Raw genomic sequence first — 17,400 nt, forward strand, 5'->3', positions numbered from 1 at the left:
GGCTCAGCAGCGGGATACAAAGAGGAGTTGGAAGCACCCCTTGTTCAGAAGGGTTCCACTGAGGGTAGGAGGTGATACAGACCTAGAGCCATGAACAAGCTATTGTGATACCATGACACAGCAGTGACCCACAGAAAGGGTTGATCAGCTTCACGGCAGGAGAGAGTCAGAGAAGGTTTTGTGGAGTGGATGTACTTGGCTGGCTCAAGCAAAGGAAGGCAAGTCAAATAGAGCTTGACCCTCAAGCATTTGACGCCCTTCATACTTTGCACGTATAGATATATTATATGTCTGTGTGAAAACACGCAGGAAGCATAATACTGTTTTCTTACAGTGGGGAAGGTGGGTGGCTGAGGGACAGATGCTGGAGAGAAACTTTCCAATGTACTCTATTTTGAGTCTAGTACCATGTACATGTATTATCTGTATTTAAAAATAAATAAGAACTTATTCTTTTGGGAATGGGTACACTAAAACAGTGCTCACTTAAACAATATGATGAATTTGCTAGCCAGCTTCTTCCTGGGTATCTATTTTTTTAATGGTATCACTAATTGTGGAATAAAGGAATTTTTCTCAAATGCATTTCAGACATAAATTGGTGAGGGAGAAGTGTGTAAGCAGACGACTTTTCCTATATCTCTAAAATCCTTACTGACCCTTCTAATTAGAGAAAGCCCAATATTTGAGTGATTTTCCAACTCACTGATCAAATTCATCTCTCTCTTGAGCTGATGAGTCAAACCGGTAATTTAGAGTGTCCAGAGAAAAACTGTTAGTCTTGTTTTGGGCAGTAAGTACACAGACCATCTTACTTAAATTTCTGTTGTCCCAGTGGAAGTCACACAACTATCAAGAGGAAATTAGTATTGGTTGTATTTGGTCATCTATAAATGATTCTCAAGTCTATACGCCATGAATCAGGAGAAATCTGTTTTCTTGGACTGAACAACTTTTTATTTTAAACATTAATTTACCACTTTTATCTAATGTTTTGTAACCGCTCCTGTAGAAGAAAAAATCAGAGAATTAAGAGGAGTGCACCAACTGAAAAGATGAAAGGAAGGAAGGAGACCAGAATAACAATGGGACTAGGAGAGAGATTCTGTGTGGGGGTGGGGAAAGGGCCTAACCACGTGCTTTGTGTAGAACCCCTAATCATGGACCAACACTTAAGCAAGGGAGATCCATAGATCATCACATCACCTCATTAAGGCTTCAATTTTCATTTTCACAAGTTGTCTTTTTGTTCACTCTATAAAATGATTCAACTCATTATGCCTTCAAGGTTTTTGCTGTAGAATTGAGGAGACAGTATTTCAACAGAATTGATGCCATATGGAAAATCCCAAGTAAGCTTTTGTACAAGCACAAAATAAAATATTCAAAACAAATGAAAATCTTGCTATAGTGGTAGAAACACAGGCTTTGGCATCAGACAGTCCCAAGTTGAACTTAATCTCTCCTTCTTGGAAGCTGTGAAGATGTGGTCAAGTCTGAACCCTTCTGAGCCTCTTGTTTCTCCAACTGTAAATGCGACTAATAATACTGAACTTGCCTGGTTGTTACATGGATTAAATGGCACAAATGGAAGTGGGTAGCATCTTTGGCACATAGATGTTAAATAAATGACATGTTATTGGTTCCTGACTCTGCTGGCACTGTATAGAAGCCTTGTGTATAGATAATATTGTTAAAAGCCATATAAAAATGAGGATGCTAAGTCCTGGAGAGGTTAATAGCCTTCCCAAGGCCCATGGCCAGACATAGCAAGACCAGGATTTGGACCTAGAAGTCTGACTTCAGGGGCCTACCTCATCATCATGTGTCTCTACAGCCAGAAGCCAGCAACACACCCCCAGGCGAATGACCCACAGACTGCCTCTAGAATGGATGAGTTTTGGAAGAAGTCATTGGTGTTGATAGACGAAGTTGCTGGAGTTTTCTAGGGTGAAGGGGTATTATTAAATATGCAGAGATAGGAAGGGAGGATAGTGGGGGAGAAGGCACTCAGAGCCATTCCAGCAAGCAGTTCCATGTGAATAGCTTCCAAGCATTAAAATTTAGGAAAAAAATACAAGATTAGAATCATGTATCATGAATTCCAAATTTTTTATTTAAAACAATGAAAATCAGTTTTATATTAATAACCCATTATTTTACCTAATCACATTTTTTCAAAAGCAAGAAGTAAATTTTTTAAAATATATTTCAATTACCATTTACATTCAATGGACCTAGAAGGTGTTATGCTAAGTGAAATAAGTCAGTAAGAGAAAAACAAATACCATATGATTTCACTTATATGTGGAATCTAAAGAATAAAATAAACAAACAAGCAAAAACAGACTTACAGATACAGAAAACAGACTGACGGTCGCCAGAGGTCGGGGGGTGGGGGACAGGGGAACTGGGTGAAAAAGGCGAAGGGATTGAAAAGTACAGATTGGTAGTTACAGAATAGTTGTGGGGATGTAAAGTATAGCATAGGAAGTACAGTCAATAATATTGTAATAACTATGTATATCACCAGAAGTAAAATGTTAATGTAGCCTTGTCACACAGATGCTTAATGTAACCCAATCTAGTATCTTTTTTACTATTCTGTATTCTGTCCTACCCTAGGAAATATATATATAATATATATATATATAACTTTTAAAGAATAAATCAAATTCATTTTTCTTTTTAATTCACCAGCCCACATTTCCAGTATAACTGTTAGTCCCCACCTCTTACCTCTGTCACCCCCAGTTAATGCAATTGTCCAAACCACACAAGGGCGTGTGGTAAGAAACGTGGCCTTTTTCAATTAGGTCAGAGTGTCTCATGCTCTCTTGTATTTTCCCTGATAACTTTAGAGAAATTAGAGCATAGTCAAGCAAAAGGAAAGAAATAATGGAGAGTTTTTCATATATAAAGACTCACGGACTAAAAACAGATCATTGGCAGAGAGTTTGGCATTTATTTGAGACTATTAACAGTATATTTATTTTATGTATGAGTTCATTCAGCACCCAGACAGTATGTAGAATTCAGGCTACTTTTATAGAATAAAAACTTTATGGGGTCTTTTCCTTCCTTTTGAATATGAATGAAGAGAAATTTCCCATTTGACTTTTGTAACATTCTGAGGTTAAAGGAGTTTATATTGAAAATTAAAGCTCTGTAAAAGCCAAGTATAGTATGAGTTCAGTCTGATTCTCCCCATCCAGTGAGGTGGGGGTGTCTGATCACCTAACTGAAAACAAACCAGCAGAACATAGGGTACTACCGGGAGCGTGCATTAATTTCTGCCTGCACTGCCTTCGTAAAACTGTCCCTTGGTGTCATCTTGGCAGTGTTGCTGGGATCACCTCAAGCCACTGACCCAGCAAGTTTCCTCAAAACCATTTCCCTGAAACAGTTCAGAAGAACAAATTCTTGGCAGTAAATGCTCCCTGGGTCTGGAAATTTCATAAGTCAGTTACAACAAAGAATGGTCTGAATAAGTTGCTGGTACGGAATCTGAAATGTAAATTGTCTGGATCAAGGAACCGTCCCTGGCTCTGGGGGGGCTGCCTCTCTAATTGCCATAATAAAGAATGCTTTCAGAAATGTGAGGTGAGATGAAACGAAAGCATTTAATACTGTAAAGAGATTTGGAATCCAGATGGGTCATATGGTCATAGACCTCTTCTTTTTCTTTTGTTTCTTCTCTATTCCAGAATTGGTGTAGAACCCCCCCTTTTTTTTTAATCGAATTTACTGGTATGACATTGGTTAATAAAATTATACAGGTTTCAGGTATACAATCCCATAATACATCATTTATATTTTTTAAGGGAGTAGATTTGGTTTGGATTTTTTCCCTCCTATTTGTTATATTTTTGCAAGAAATATTTTATTTCTTTATTTACTTAATGTTAGTTTAATTCTAATTCTGAGGCTCTGCACTTCTGGACTAAGGCGTAATTCAACCACAGTCATTTTGGTGGCTCATTAACTCTCAGGGTTCCCGTTTCCTTACAAAGCTCCCAGACCTGGAGAGGCCCCTGCAGCTGGCTGTTGTCATCAGCCCGCCCTGGTGATCACCAAGCCCCTAGGTACTCAAGCCTGCATGCTCCCTGCAAGACCAGAAGTCCTGCCGCTCTAGGCCCCAGTTTGTGGGACACGGGACTTCTTTCAAGGTGGATCATTACACCTGGAGCCTGCCCCCCTTGACAATTGTCTGTGTGTGCACTGGGGAAAGGGGGGGCAGGGCCTGGGAGGGCACTGGGCAATGCAGGGCTCCAGTCCTCACTTTTCACAGAACTCACAGATCTGTTTCTAGTCTCCACTCAGAAGCTCTTTCCTTCTCCCAGCAGCCCTCCGACATACCTAGCATAATCCATTCAGCAATATCTTTTCAGTTTTACCAACAACAGAAAGAACTGTGACTCTTGGATGCTTCAGCGTTCAGCTCCACAAACATCCCTGAGGCAAGAAATTTCAAACCTTGACATGAAGGAGAAAATTGGTGTGGACCAAGTCCATTGAAATAGTCTCCCCCAAACATATAAATATCTGGGCATATGGATGTGAATTGTCTGGAGGGACCCTGATGAAGCTGTTGAGGGTGGCTGTCTCTTTCTGTGTTTACTGTGCCCTGTGATATCGCTTGAGTCCTTTACATTGGTACATGTTATTGTTATGATAAAAAAATGAATATGATTAATTTGAAGAGATAGTAATTATTTTAACTCATTAACTATCAAACACTTCCTCAGCCAAAGCTTAGCTCCTTAAATATTGTCTGATTTTACGGCTCGGAATGCTGAGTGCAGGAGTTAAGTTGCCCCAATTCCACAACGGCCGAGTCCAGGTTCGAGCCTTCAGCTGTCTTCCACTTCGGACATGACTGCTCTTTCCCCTACTCCATGCTCTGTCCGGGGCCAGTCATTCCACTAAGTTCTTTACTTTAATTGCACAAGCAGTGAGGCCTGACAAACCCCCTTCATCAGACCACACATCTATGCCAAATCCTTGAATACCAATAAATACCTGAAACCATGTTTCAAAATATATCATAAAATATAAGTAAGAATGACACATAGTTCACCTCAAGTTCATACACAGCAGCAATGTACATGGCTTACAGTAAAACACATGGGGGAAGTTTAACTTGAAATATTAGGCAAAGCCAGGCCTAAAGGAACGAAATAATAAACTTAGGAAAAATTAATTATACCTCTGAATATGTCATAACTGTATATTTTGTTTATCTTTAGGTCAAATAAAATATCACATTATTAGCAAGTAGCAAAATTATGGGTTGCTGCCTATGGTTTGGTGGTTTGCTTAAGGAAGCATTTGTGGTTGTTGAAAATTAATAAGAATTTTTTTTATAGGATGCTATAGTTATACACGAAGTCTATGAGGAAGGAGCAGCAGCCAGAGATGGAAGACTGTGGGCTGGTGACCAGATATTAGAGGTACACGATTCTGAATTTTATTTTGTACCAGTAAATAAATCTGTCCATGAAAACACTTTTTTTTAATTCAAGGGAAAAGTATAATCTATGGTTGTATAATCTTAATGGCAAATGAGACTGTGTAGTATTACAGTTAGATTTTTTTGCCTCTCCATTATGCTTTACTAAATTCCCCCCTCAAAGCACATACACATAAACATGCACACCTGACATTTTAAAGACTTTACTGTAGCTTTAAGTATTATTTTCTTATTCCTAATAAATCTTCAAGTCAAATGGAGGTCCATGCCTTGCCAATTTTGTTTTCTGGTTGATGGAAATGTAGAATTTTTTCCCTTTAGGTGGTATATGGTACTTATTAAAAACTGAAATGCTTAACTTGCCTCTTTCAAATGGACTCTCAGTTAGCAAAGGCGTTAAAGCCTTTTAAAAAGTGCCAAGGCAGGCAGTGTCTGAAAAGGGGAACGGATGAATGGAAAGTCAGTGCCAGGCATTCTGGTAGGTGGAACTAAAGAGCTTTTTCAATGGTGTGAAACCTTTAGGCAACATTATTTCTTTCACTGGATGAATTTAATTGAATAGTTAACATTTTATGGTGGGCATGTGCATTTTTGCTTTTCAACTTTAATATGGCACATTATGAATGACATCATAGAACTTTATTTTTCCCTTTGGTGCTTCAAGTCTGCCTCCCAAGATGAAATCAGAGATATAATTAAGGGCAGAAAATATAGGCAAGAAGGAGTTAAAAGAGAGGCCAGGCTGACTGCAAATTAAATTCAAGGCAACTTACAGGATTTCTCTGCAGGCCTTTACTATGCTTTATCATTGGATTAGGACGGATTCCCAATGCATTCATTTAAGGCACAAGTGTATGAGGTTAGAAAAATAAGCGAGGCCTCTTTGGGAATTAGCTTGACTGGTTTAGCATACAACACCAATTTTTAATGGTCAGGAGTTTCGTAGTGTTTGTTTTTCTTCCTAGATTGTTTAATTAACAGGTCATATCACAATTGGCCGTATACGTTGAATAGACTGAATATTCGAAAGAGTACAGATGCCTACTGCCTTGATACTTACACAATTTGTAAGTCCACAAATGGTTACTTGTAACTAAATATGTGCACCATCTTAATTGTGGCAATGGTTGCACAGGTATAAATTCACACTATAAATTGTACATTTTAAATATGTATAGTTTATTTTATAATAATTATACCTCAGTAAAAAAAAAATTAACTATATCTAGTTGTATTGAATAGACCCTCAGCTGTAACTCCTCTCATCCATAAAATACATTCACATACAAGTGGACTCTCAGGATAGGTTAACATGAAGAAAGCAAACTTTTTTTAAGGGACAGAGGGTTTGAAAGGTCAAATAAACCATCTCCTGGTTTATCTAGCTAAATTATTGTGCCCAGTATAGATGGATGGCCTACACTTCTCATTAAAGATGTCCAGGACAGGCTCTTCTCTTACCCCAGACAGGATCCAGTCCACAATAACATATTGTGTGTTTAGTTTTTAAAAAAAAATAGCTCTCAGTTTGGTCAAGTAACATGTCCCCTCTCTCTGCAGCTTTAGACCCCACTTTTGCACTAGTTCTAATTGTGGTTGCTGTGTACGGAAGCATCACAATGCATCATCAGCCAGTGGGCTGCAGGTCCCCTCAAAAAGAAGACAGGCCAGCTTTGCTACAGTGTATTTTGAGCCCATGAACCAAGGCAACTGTTCATCGGTGCTTTTCCCAAACAATGGCCTTTCGGTTCATGGGGGTCCTCTGCATTGTGCAAGCTGGCCTTCCATGCATTTAATACTGGCCTCATATTAAACTTAGAATAAGCCAGATTTTGCTTAAAAAGACATAGTCAAATAATTTTTTTAGCATGGCAAGATTTATGATTCTCTGATTAGCATAGACTATCTTCTTTCCAGTTCTCGTTTTAGGGTCAGTTCCTCCTCTTGCTTTACCTTTTCCTCCATTATTCCCTTCTATTGTTGCATGTGCAAGCAGAAAGAGTAGAGAGCTAATGCCTGGTTTTCCCTGTGGAACAAAATAATGAGAAATCACCGCCCTAGTATGGTTATTCCTTCTTTCTAAAGCAATGGTTCACCCACTTCCCCACATGCCCATCCTTCCCATGGGATGTGATGTATTCTCACTGACAACTGGGGCTTCCGATGGCCCTTCTTCTCAAATAGGGCTCCCTGCTTTTATCACCCCTACCCCGCTACAATCAGTGTTCTAAATAATGCATATAGTGCTTGTGTAAGCACTTAAGGTAATACATCACTCCACGATATTCTAGCCCCACAGTATGTCTCTTATGAGTATTGTGCATTTAGCGGTGTCTCTTGATAAACAGAGGAAGAAATGAAAACTGAACCTGGAGCAGATCACTTTGATTTGAGCAGACATCTTGATGCTGCAATTTAGTATAAATTGCTTTTGTAGTATTAGAGTTTAATGAGAATGCTTTTAATTAAAAGTATAATTGTCAGGGCTTTCAAAAGGTAATTTAGAGGCTTAGAGAATTCACCTTCAATCCATGGAAGTAACTTTTTTTGAACTGAGTAACAGAAGTGGTCTTGTGTGCCATCTATTGGAATACAAGAAAATAATCAGCTCAGCCCACGTTTCCTAGAGACATTGTTTCCCCCTTTGTTCTGTGGGTTTGCCTCAACAATGAGAATGCATCATGGGCACAAAGTAGCAGTGCGTGCTGGTGCCGAGACGGAACAGCCCTGACTGCAGTCACCTCGGTTCCATATAAAATGTGAACTTTCAACGTGTGTGAAGCCCTATGCCAAATGCGCTACAGGGTTTATTTCATTTAATCCTCACAACACTAAGCAACTATTGTCATCATTATCATCTCCAATTCCCTCATGACACAATTGAAACTTAGCTTGAGTGATTTGCACAAGGTTTCCCAGACTAAATTGGAATCAGCACTCAAATTGAAGTCCATCTATATCTAAAACCCATGTTTAACCACTGTTACTCTGGGTATACTTAATCTGAGTACCAGATATACTAGAAAAGAAAAACTAACTTCAAAATTAGGCTTTTAAGCATCATCTTAGCTGAGACAATCAGCTTTTTTTTTTCAGATTTTTAAAATTTATTTTTAGAGAGAGGGGAAGGGAGGGAGAGAAACATCAGTGTGTGGTTGCCTCTCACATGGCCCCCACTGGGGACCTGGCCCACAGGCCAGGCATGTGCCCTGACTGGGAATTGAACCAGCGACCCTTTGGTTTGCAGCCCATGCTCAATCCACTGAGCTACACCAGCCAGGGCAAAAATCAGCTTTAAGTAAAAGCTCAAAAATCACCTTCTCCAAAAAGGGCTCATTCCTTTTTTCTTTCTTCTTTGGCACCATTTTTTATGACAAGAATCCTTAGTCTTTGGAATGTTAGAATTGGAAAAGCCTCAGACCAGCCCCTCACTGCACTGCAGGAATAGAGGTCCAGAGGTAGGCATCACCTGCCCAGGACACACAGGGATGGACCAGAACACGCGTGGAGCCGACGTCATAAGGGAATTCTTCCATCCTGCCATCCACCTGGCCGTGCATGACCTGGGTCCATCCTTCCCTGGGTTTCCCTCTTCCTAGCTGTGACCTTGAAGGAGTGACCATGATTCCCTTCCTTTGAGTCCTGCACTTCTCTGCCCCTCAGTTCCTCCCTTGTGTCAGATTCACTAAGCCTCATCAGTCCTTGGCTTTTTCTGTGTCAGGGGCTCCAATAATCCATTCTAAAAGTAAATTTTGAGGCAGCATGGTAAAGAAACTAAAAAGATAGTCTGGAGAGAAAGTGCGGTTCAAACCTTGGCTCCTCCACTTGCTCGTTCTGCAACCTTGGTCAGATCACTTAGCTTTTCCATTCCCTTCTTTAGTCTCCTCATTTGTAATACGATAGTAATATTTATTTCAGGAAGTTAGAATAAAGATTAAAAAGAGTGAACATTTACAAAGGACTAATACACAAGCACTACACAAGTATTTATTTATTTTTTTTTAAATATATTTATTGATTATGCTATTACAGTTGTCCCATTTCCCCCCCCCTCCACTCCATCCTGCCCACCCCCCTCCCTCCCACATTCCCCCCCCCATAGTTCATGTCCATGGGTCATAAGTTCTTTGGCTTCTACATTTCCTACACTATTTTTACCCTCCCCCTGTCTATTTTCCACCTATCATCTATGCTACTTATTCTCTGTACCTTTACCCCCCTTTCCCCCTCCCACTCCCTTATTGACAACCCTCATGTTCTAATTGTTTGCCTAGTTTGCTCTCGTTTTTGTTTTATGTGTGGCCGTTAATAACTGTGAGTTTGCTGTCATTTTTACTGTTCATATTTTTGATCTTCTTTTTCTTAGGTAACTCCCTTTAACATTTCATATAATAAGGGCTTGGTGATGATGAGCTTCTTCAACTTGACCTTATCTGAGAAGCACTTTATCTTCCCTTCCATTCTAAATGATAGCTCTGCTGGATACAGTAATCTTGGATGTAGGTCCTTGCGTTTAATCTTGGGTAATGTAATTATGATGTGCCTTGTTGTGTTCCTCCTTGGGTCCAGCTTCTTTGGGACTCTCTGAGCTTCCTGGACTTCCCAGAAGTCTATTTCCTTTGCCAGATCGGGGAAGTTCTCCATTATTTGTTCAAATAAGTTTTCAATTTTTTGTTCTTCCTCTTCTCCTTCTGGCACCCCTTTAATTCGGATGTTGGAACGTTTAAAGGTGTCCTGGAGGTTCCTAAGCCTCTCCTCATTTTTCCAAGTTCTTGTTTCTTCATTCTTTTCTGGTTGGATGTTTCTTTCTTCCTTCTGGTCCATACCATTGATTTGAGTCCCAGTTTCCTTCTTATCACTATTGGTTCCCTGTACATTTTCCTTTGTTTCTCTTAGCATAGGCTTCATTTTTTCATCTGTTTTTCGAACAGATTCAACCAAGTCTGTGAGCATATTGATAACCAGTGCTTTGAACTGTGCATCCGATAGGTTGGCTATCTCTTCGTCGCTTAGTTGTATTTTTTCAGGAGCTTTGAAGTGTTCTGTCATTTGGGCCATTTTTTGTTTGTTTGTCTTGGCGCGTCTGTTACTTTAAGGGGCGGAGCCTTAGGTGTTCCCCGGGGAGGGGTAATGCTGGTCGCTGAGCTGTGATGCTGTACGTGGGGGAGGGGCCGAGTGGGAGCAATGGCGCCCGCCTCACTCTCCTCTGGATTTCAATCTTCCACTCCGATACCCACAATCAAACTGGGCCACTCTGGTGCTGGTTCCCGAGTAAGTGGGCCTGTGCACACTCTAGGCCCCTGTGGGTCTCTCCAACAACCTCTCCTGTGAGGCTGGGAGTCTCTCCTGCTGCCGCCCCAACCCCCAGGGGCGCTTTCAATCAGAGGTTTGAGGCTTTATTTCCCCGAGCTGGAGCCCTGGGTTGCGCAGCGGTCTGCTTCGCTGCCCGCCGTTGGTCAGGTTTATCTGTGGGCGAATGTGGTGCCGCAAGGTGCTACCCACCACTCTGCCTGCCCCACTCTCCGCCACTCTGAGTCCGGCCCTCTGGGTTTATCTGTGCAAATGTGGGACCGCAGGGTCTGCTAGTGCTCTGACTGCCTGCGCCATTTGTCCCACACTCAGCCAGTCTCAGTCCCGCCACAGCCACGCGAGTCCTCTCCACCCCGGTGCCCGTCTCCGCCCCTCCTACCAGTCTGGATGAATGATTATTTTCTGTTTCCTTGGTGTCAGTCCCCCTTGCTGTTCGATTCTCTGTCAGTTCTGGTTGTGCGAGGAGGCGCAGTGTGTCTACCTACGCTGCCATCTTGGTTCCCACACAAGTATTTATTTTTTAAAAAATAAGTAAGTTGGCTATGATCTCCATTTGACAGACAAGGAAATGGAGGTTCCGTGACTCAACTAAATTCGCACGACTTGCCAGACTGCAGAGCCGCGGCTTCTTGCAGGGCTGTTTCCGGTACAGGTGGCTGCCTCATGCAGGGTCCTGTCTGTGCTCGCTCAGACCCAGGTTGCAGTGCGTGAACTTCAGGGCGCCTTTGACACTCTTGGAAATACTGGGCCCTCGTTTCCTCCAGCCTGTTCTGAAGTAGTTGTGATCTCAGCAATTAAAAGTGAAGGTGTCATAGTCAGTAAATGAAATGAGTCTAAAAATGCCAACCACTTAATATTTATTTCCCTTTTGGCCTCAGTTAAATGAGCCAGTTAGTCCCTGCTCTCTGTCTCTCATGTTGATTCCATAGTAAAGTTCACAGCTAGGCAAAACTGTATTATCATGCATACTAACCCACCCGCTATGCTTATTTGGGGCAGGGGAGTAGAAGGATCACCTCCTTTATATCCGAAGCAGCTACGACTGCATGTGGTCACTGTCTGTGGGCTTTGAGAATGGCTGGGAATTTCTAGAGGGTTTTCACTGGCTGGGTCAAGGAGCTCCACCAGACAGAGCAGGCGAGAGGCCTCTGCCGTCAACAGCCTGTCTCCCATGCCTGTTGCTCCAGGTTAATGGGGTTGACCTGAGGAGCGCCAGCCACGAAGAAGCCATCACCGCCCTGAGACAGACCCCCCCGAAGGTGCGACTGGTGGTGTTTAGAGACGAGACACACTACAGGGACGAGGAGAACTTGGAGATTTTCCCTATAGATCTGCAGAAGAAGGTCGGCCGAGGACTGGGCCTGAGCATCGTTGGAAAACGGTAATAAAAACAAAACAAAAAAAAGTGCTGTGCAAATCAGAACGGTTGGCCTTTTTGCTTTAGATTTCTGGGGACTAATGCCTATAAGCACTGAAAGATAAAGCCTAGTATAATAATATAATGTATAAAATTAACAAATTTATGAATATTTAAATAACATTGGTCATATTTCTGAGCAACCTCTTACCCCCGAAAAAAGTATCATATCAAGAGAAAACTCTACACGCAATCAACCCAGACTGTTCAGATTACTCTTCTGGGACTTACTCTTACGGGACTGTTCAGCCCATACAAGAGTAAGAACAGTCAGCAAGGTCCTTTCACTTTCGAGTCACTTAGATCTCAGGCTTACAGGGGTTAGTTAGAGCAAGAGCTAATATCAAGAGAGGGAGATATGCAATCCTGGGTGAAGAAAATTGCTCTGCCCTGGAGTACCATGTTAATGTCATACTATGTTATTAAAACTAGTTGCGGGTTACTAAAACTAGCTGAGTAGACATAGTTGAGGAACACGTAAATTTTTCATAGCAATAGTTTTCTATTGAGAACTATGTCCCCAAAGTAATAACTTACACCAAAAATGTGGGTGGATCCTGATGGCCAGGATCTTCTTTTGAAGTCCATGCTGCTTACCCATGGGATGGGAATTACAGTAATTGTTCTAGATAATATTTGCAGATTTTTCTTGCAGTGAACTAGAGAGGTAGTATCTTGCAACTGCAATTTTAGCTTCCCAAGTTTACTGACTCTAGATAGCTAGTGTGTATTTATTCTAGTAGGACTGTAGAATTTTCAGGTGACACACCAGTATGGCTTTAAATGGTGTCAGTCATCTTCTTAGGAAGAATATGAGTTGATTTTATATGTATTATGTCACATGCCCTCATAGACCTTTGATGACTAATCTTGTGTGCTTTTTCTCCAACAGTCCACGGTGTTATTAAAATAAAAACATTAATTCATACTTTTGAGAACTGCCTTTGCCGGGTACTGTGCTGTCATGACCTCATCTTTTACTTCAGAACCATAAGACGATCACTCTGAAAATGCATTACAAAACAAAAAAGCTGAGACTCATATTTTTAAACCAAAGCAATGCACATCTGGGCGCAGAGCAACTGACGGAGCCCATTTGAAGTGTGCCCCTTGCTGTGACTCACACATGTAGATGGGAGATTCCACTTAGAGTAATGGCTTTTACTTTATTGTCTGATAGTCGATTGATGAAATAGTTATCATACAACACCAGTATTTCATATTGAGTTTTTAAAGGAACACTTAGGTTCCGTAGCACAAAAAGTTCCATCGTAAAGGATCAGATATATAAGCTTTCAAAATTCACAATTCTTTGACTAGCAATTCCACAACTAGGAATTTATCCTAAGTATATGCTTGTAGATGTGTTATTCATTGCACTGTGTTAGCAATAGCCAAAGAATGGAACTAACTTATGTATAGATACATAGTTTACTGCTAAGCAAATTTAAGGACCACCCATAGAATAATATGCGCCATGAAAAGCAATGAGGAAGCCCCAAGTGCCAATAGCCAAGGTGTATTAAGTGAAAAAAGCCAAGTTAAAGAAAATAGAATTGGGGGTAAAAGGAATGTGTGTGCATGTATATCCATTCACACACGTTCATTGGCGTGTGTATACACTGAATGTCTCTTACAGATAGATACCCCAGAAATGGGTAACATTGGTTACCTATGAGAAGGAAACCAGGGAACAGCGGGGACCTTCAAGGTCGACCCTTTTTGACTTCTTGAATTTTGAGACATCCAATTATTTATTCATCAAATAACTATCATTAAAACCTTGAAGGAATAACGTCCAGAAAGGGGAGTGGGAGAAAGAGATTAGAAATAGGTCAGATGCTAATAATTGAATTGATCTCTCAGGTTATAATAACCTGTACATTTTAAGAGTACTAAACTCCACTTTTTAAAGTGAATTTCCATTTCATTTCACTAAAATTATCCTCTCACAGAAAGTAGGCCCTTGGGCCAATAAAAGTGAATATTACAATAAGCAGCATAAGTAGGTATAAACTATTTAAAGGGCAAGCACTCTAAGGTTTATCATTTGGGCAATTAGTGGATATTATCAGATGAGATGGCTTTGTAGTTCTTCCAAGTTTTAGGACTTTGCAAATCTATATAGAATGTCAGTAATCTCAGCTTTAATAAAGGAATATTAAGTTGTGACAATACCCACTACTTCATGGTATTCACAGAAATGGAAATGGAGTGTTTATTTCTGACATCGTGAAAGGTGGAGCCGCAGACCTTGATGGGAGATTGATTCAGGGCGATCAGATCTTATCTGTGAATGGGGAGGACGTGAGAAATGCCTCACAGGAGACAGTGGCCACCATCCTCAAGGTGAGTCCCTGGGCTGCTTTCTGCCTACCTGCACTACTGAGGTCCAGGGGGAGCCACTGTAATCTAGTGTGCTTATGAAATGGGTTGGGTGATATAGGCTGACTCTACTTTTTACTAGAAATCTAACCTCTGATTATTTTAACCAACCAGGAATAACTTTAAAAGAAAGCTGATATATTGATTAGCAGGAGTGAAGAGAACACTACTTTGGTATTTTTAAGCTATATTTTCATAATTGTGAGAATTCCAAGTATCCACAATTGTCTTCTAAATGCTCTTGATGCAGTGGGCTCTCCTGGAGTCACAGAATTCATCTTCCTCCTCTAGGGCTATGTCAGGGAACATATTACCGTGAATTCATCAAACCCAGCTTGCATCCATTGAAGGAATGTTAAAGACTGTCTAGACCAATTCTCCCATGTCACAAGTAACATTGAAAAGTAGAATGGGCCCTGGCTGGTGTAGCTCAGTGGATTGAACGCAGGCCTGTAAACCAAAGGATCACTGGTTTGATTCCCCATCAGGGCACCTTCCTGAGTTGCAGGCCAGGTTCCCAGTTGGGGGCGCATGAGGGTCAACCACACATCGATGTTTTTCTCCCTCTCTTTCTCCTTCCCTTCCCCTCTCTCTAAAAAATAAATAAGATCATTTAAAAAATAAAAAAGTAGAATGGCATGCCCAAGATCACAGTGCTCTGCCTGAGCGCCTTTCCTACCACCCAAGCTGTCTCTCCCTGCAATTGTGGAGATGCTACAGCTCACACTTCACTTCCTAGTGTCTCTGCCACAGGCACCCTACCTCCTTCGGAAAAACTGGTTAACAAAAATTCTTATAAATTTCCGTTCAACTATAACCAAGTGCATTTTATTCTGTTTTACAAATAGTTATGGAAGCTTTTACAAAGACAAAGAAATTTTGTTTATTTTTAAATCTTGATGTCCTAATATAGTCAACTGTCAGTTATTACTCAAGAAGATTTGCATATGTAGATTACTTCTACCTTTTTTTTTTGTCTTCTTTCTCACCACTTTTTCTTAGTTATTTCACTACTCACAAATACTTTATTGGAGGAGAGAAGAGGTGAATTGAAATATAATCCTTTTCACACATTTAAAGAAGTCATGAAGTCATGAGATGAAAATACCATTGAGTTGATAAATTTTTGTGATTTTGTGTGATTTTTTTTTTTTACTGAATTTCTTTTTTCCTATGGCTTTCATCACCCATTCACAATTCTTGGCTGTAGACATGAGTGGAGGCTCTGCTATGATAATTTAGAACATAAATACTACTGTTTTTCACTTCTGTTCTTTTCTTGTGTTCCCAAGTGTGCGCAGGGGCTTGTGCAGCTAGAGATCGGGAGATTCCGAGCTGGTTCCTGGACCTCCGCGCGGAAGACGTCACAGAACAGTCAGGTTGTCGATGGCTTCCCCGCAGACTGACCCACTCACCTGTCCCTGTTGAAAGAAAGTTCCTCATTTCGTAAATGGAGAAATACTCTATAATATACAGCGTTACAGTAATGTGTAATATACAGCATATTCACAATACCAAGTTCAGTGTTTTTAACATGTTTGAAATAACATGAAAGGTGGGATGGAAATTCATTAATCCCTAGATTTTTATCTCCATTATTGCCTGCCAGTGTTTTCTTAGGACCACTTTACTCCCCCACAGTTAGTTCTGTATTGCCTATGCATGCATGTACACAGCTGTGTTTATTTAAAAAAAAAAAAGAAGAAGAAGAAGCAACATCTGGTGGCAATTTGACCCTCATTAGCACAACATTGTTCTATTCATTCAATTAAATATTGCTATAAAGTTAACTTGTGAATAGCCACTCACACATGCTGAGGGCAATTAATGGTATATCCCTAGGAGAGCAAAATGTGAAGGTTTCTCCTGTGGGAAGGAGGCCTTAATGGGTGACATTTTGTGGGTTAGGAAACATCTTATGTTTATTTGCAAGGCTGATGTAAGTGCCACTTTTTTTTTTAACAAAGTATATTTCACTGTATTTTTTTTTCATTGTAATGGCTGAAAACATCAAGATGGTAGACTATATTTTTAAGTCCCATTTGGTATATAATAAAACTATAGAAATTGCATGTTACCCCCAAGTCTCCTTTGCAGATTATAGCTGGGCCTTTGTTTTGAGGTTAAAAGCATGACTTTTAGTCCCTCCCTGATTGCCTTAGACCTAAAACCTGTCCAAGGCTTTTGTCCGGAAGACTCTCAGATTTTGTGGTTAGCACACAAGTGCTTCCGGAATACTATTACTGTCTCCTTCGTCTCAGTGGTGTTAGGAAATGGATGAAGAGCCCTGGCTGGTGTGGCTCAGTAGATTGAGTGCTGGCCTGCAACCTGAAAGGTTGCTGGTTCGATTCCTGGTCAGGACACATGCCTAGGTTGCCGGCCAGAACTCCAGTTGGGGGCATATGAGACACATCCAATCGATGTATGTCTCGACATCGATGTTTCCCTCTCTTTCCCTCTCCCTTCTCTTTCTAAAAATAAATAAATAAAATCTTAAAAAAAAAAAAAAGAAAAAGAAAATGGATGACTAAAAAGACTATTGTTTAGATAGTATCCCAGACTAGCTAGCTGGCTTGTCTAAAAAGAATCCTCAAATCAGCCAAACCCAGTAACATCATGTTAAGTTTAGAACTTTTTTTTTCTTCCATTTCTGGCTTAGGGAATGGGCAGCAAATATCACATGTACTATAACACCGAGTGCTACAGTGGGATTCCAGGACTGCATGTTTGGTGATGATTCTGGCCAGACTTGTATCAACAGTGGAAATTTGAGATGCAAAATAGTCATCTCAGCTTTTCCTTAATGGAAGATTCA

The 17,400-nt window shown here is 40.7% G+C and overlaps 1 protein-coding gene across 3 annotated transcripts in view; it reads left to right on the top strand.

Annotated features, from left to right (window-relative positions):
* Positions 1-17,400, top strand: part of PATJ (PATJ crumbs cell polarity complex component) — a 322,107-nt gene that overhangs the window by 269,361 nt on the left and 35,346 nt on the right. For all 3 annotated transcript variants that reach the window (XM_024565364.3, XM_024565365.3, XM_024565366.4), the window contains exons 35-38: positions 5,370-5,453; positions 11,971-12,164; positions 14,402-14,549; positions 15,878-15,964. In XM_024565364.3, the coding sequence (XP_024421132.2) occupies positions 5,370-5,453; positions 11,971-12,164; positions 14,402-14,549; positions 15,878-15,964 (513 nt within the window). The remainder of the gene's footprint in view (positions 1-5,369; positions 5,454-11,970; positions 12,165-14,401; positions 14,550-15,877; positions 15,965-17,400) is intronic.

This window comes from Desmodus rotundus, chromosome 3 (assembly GCF_022682495.2).
Source record: "Desmodus rotundus isolate HL8 chromosome 3, HLdesRot8A.1, whole genome shotgun sequence".
In the NCBI taxonomy this organism is placed as follows: domain Eukaryota; kingdom Metazoa; phylum Chordata; class Mammalia; order Chiroptera; family Phyllostomidae; genus Desmodus; species Desmodus rotundus.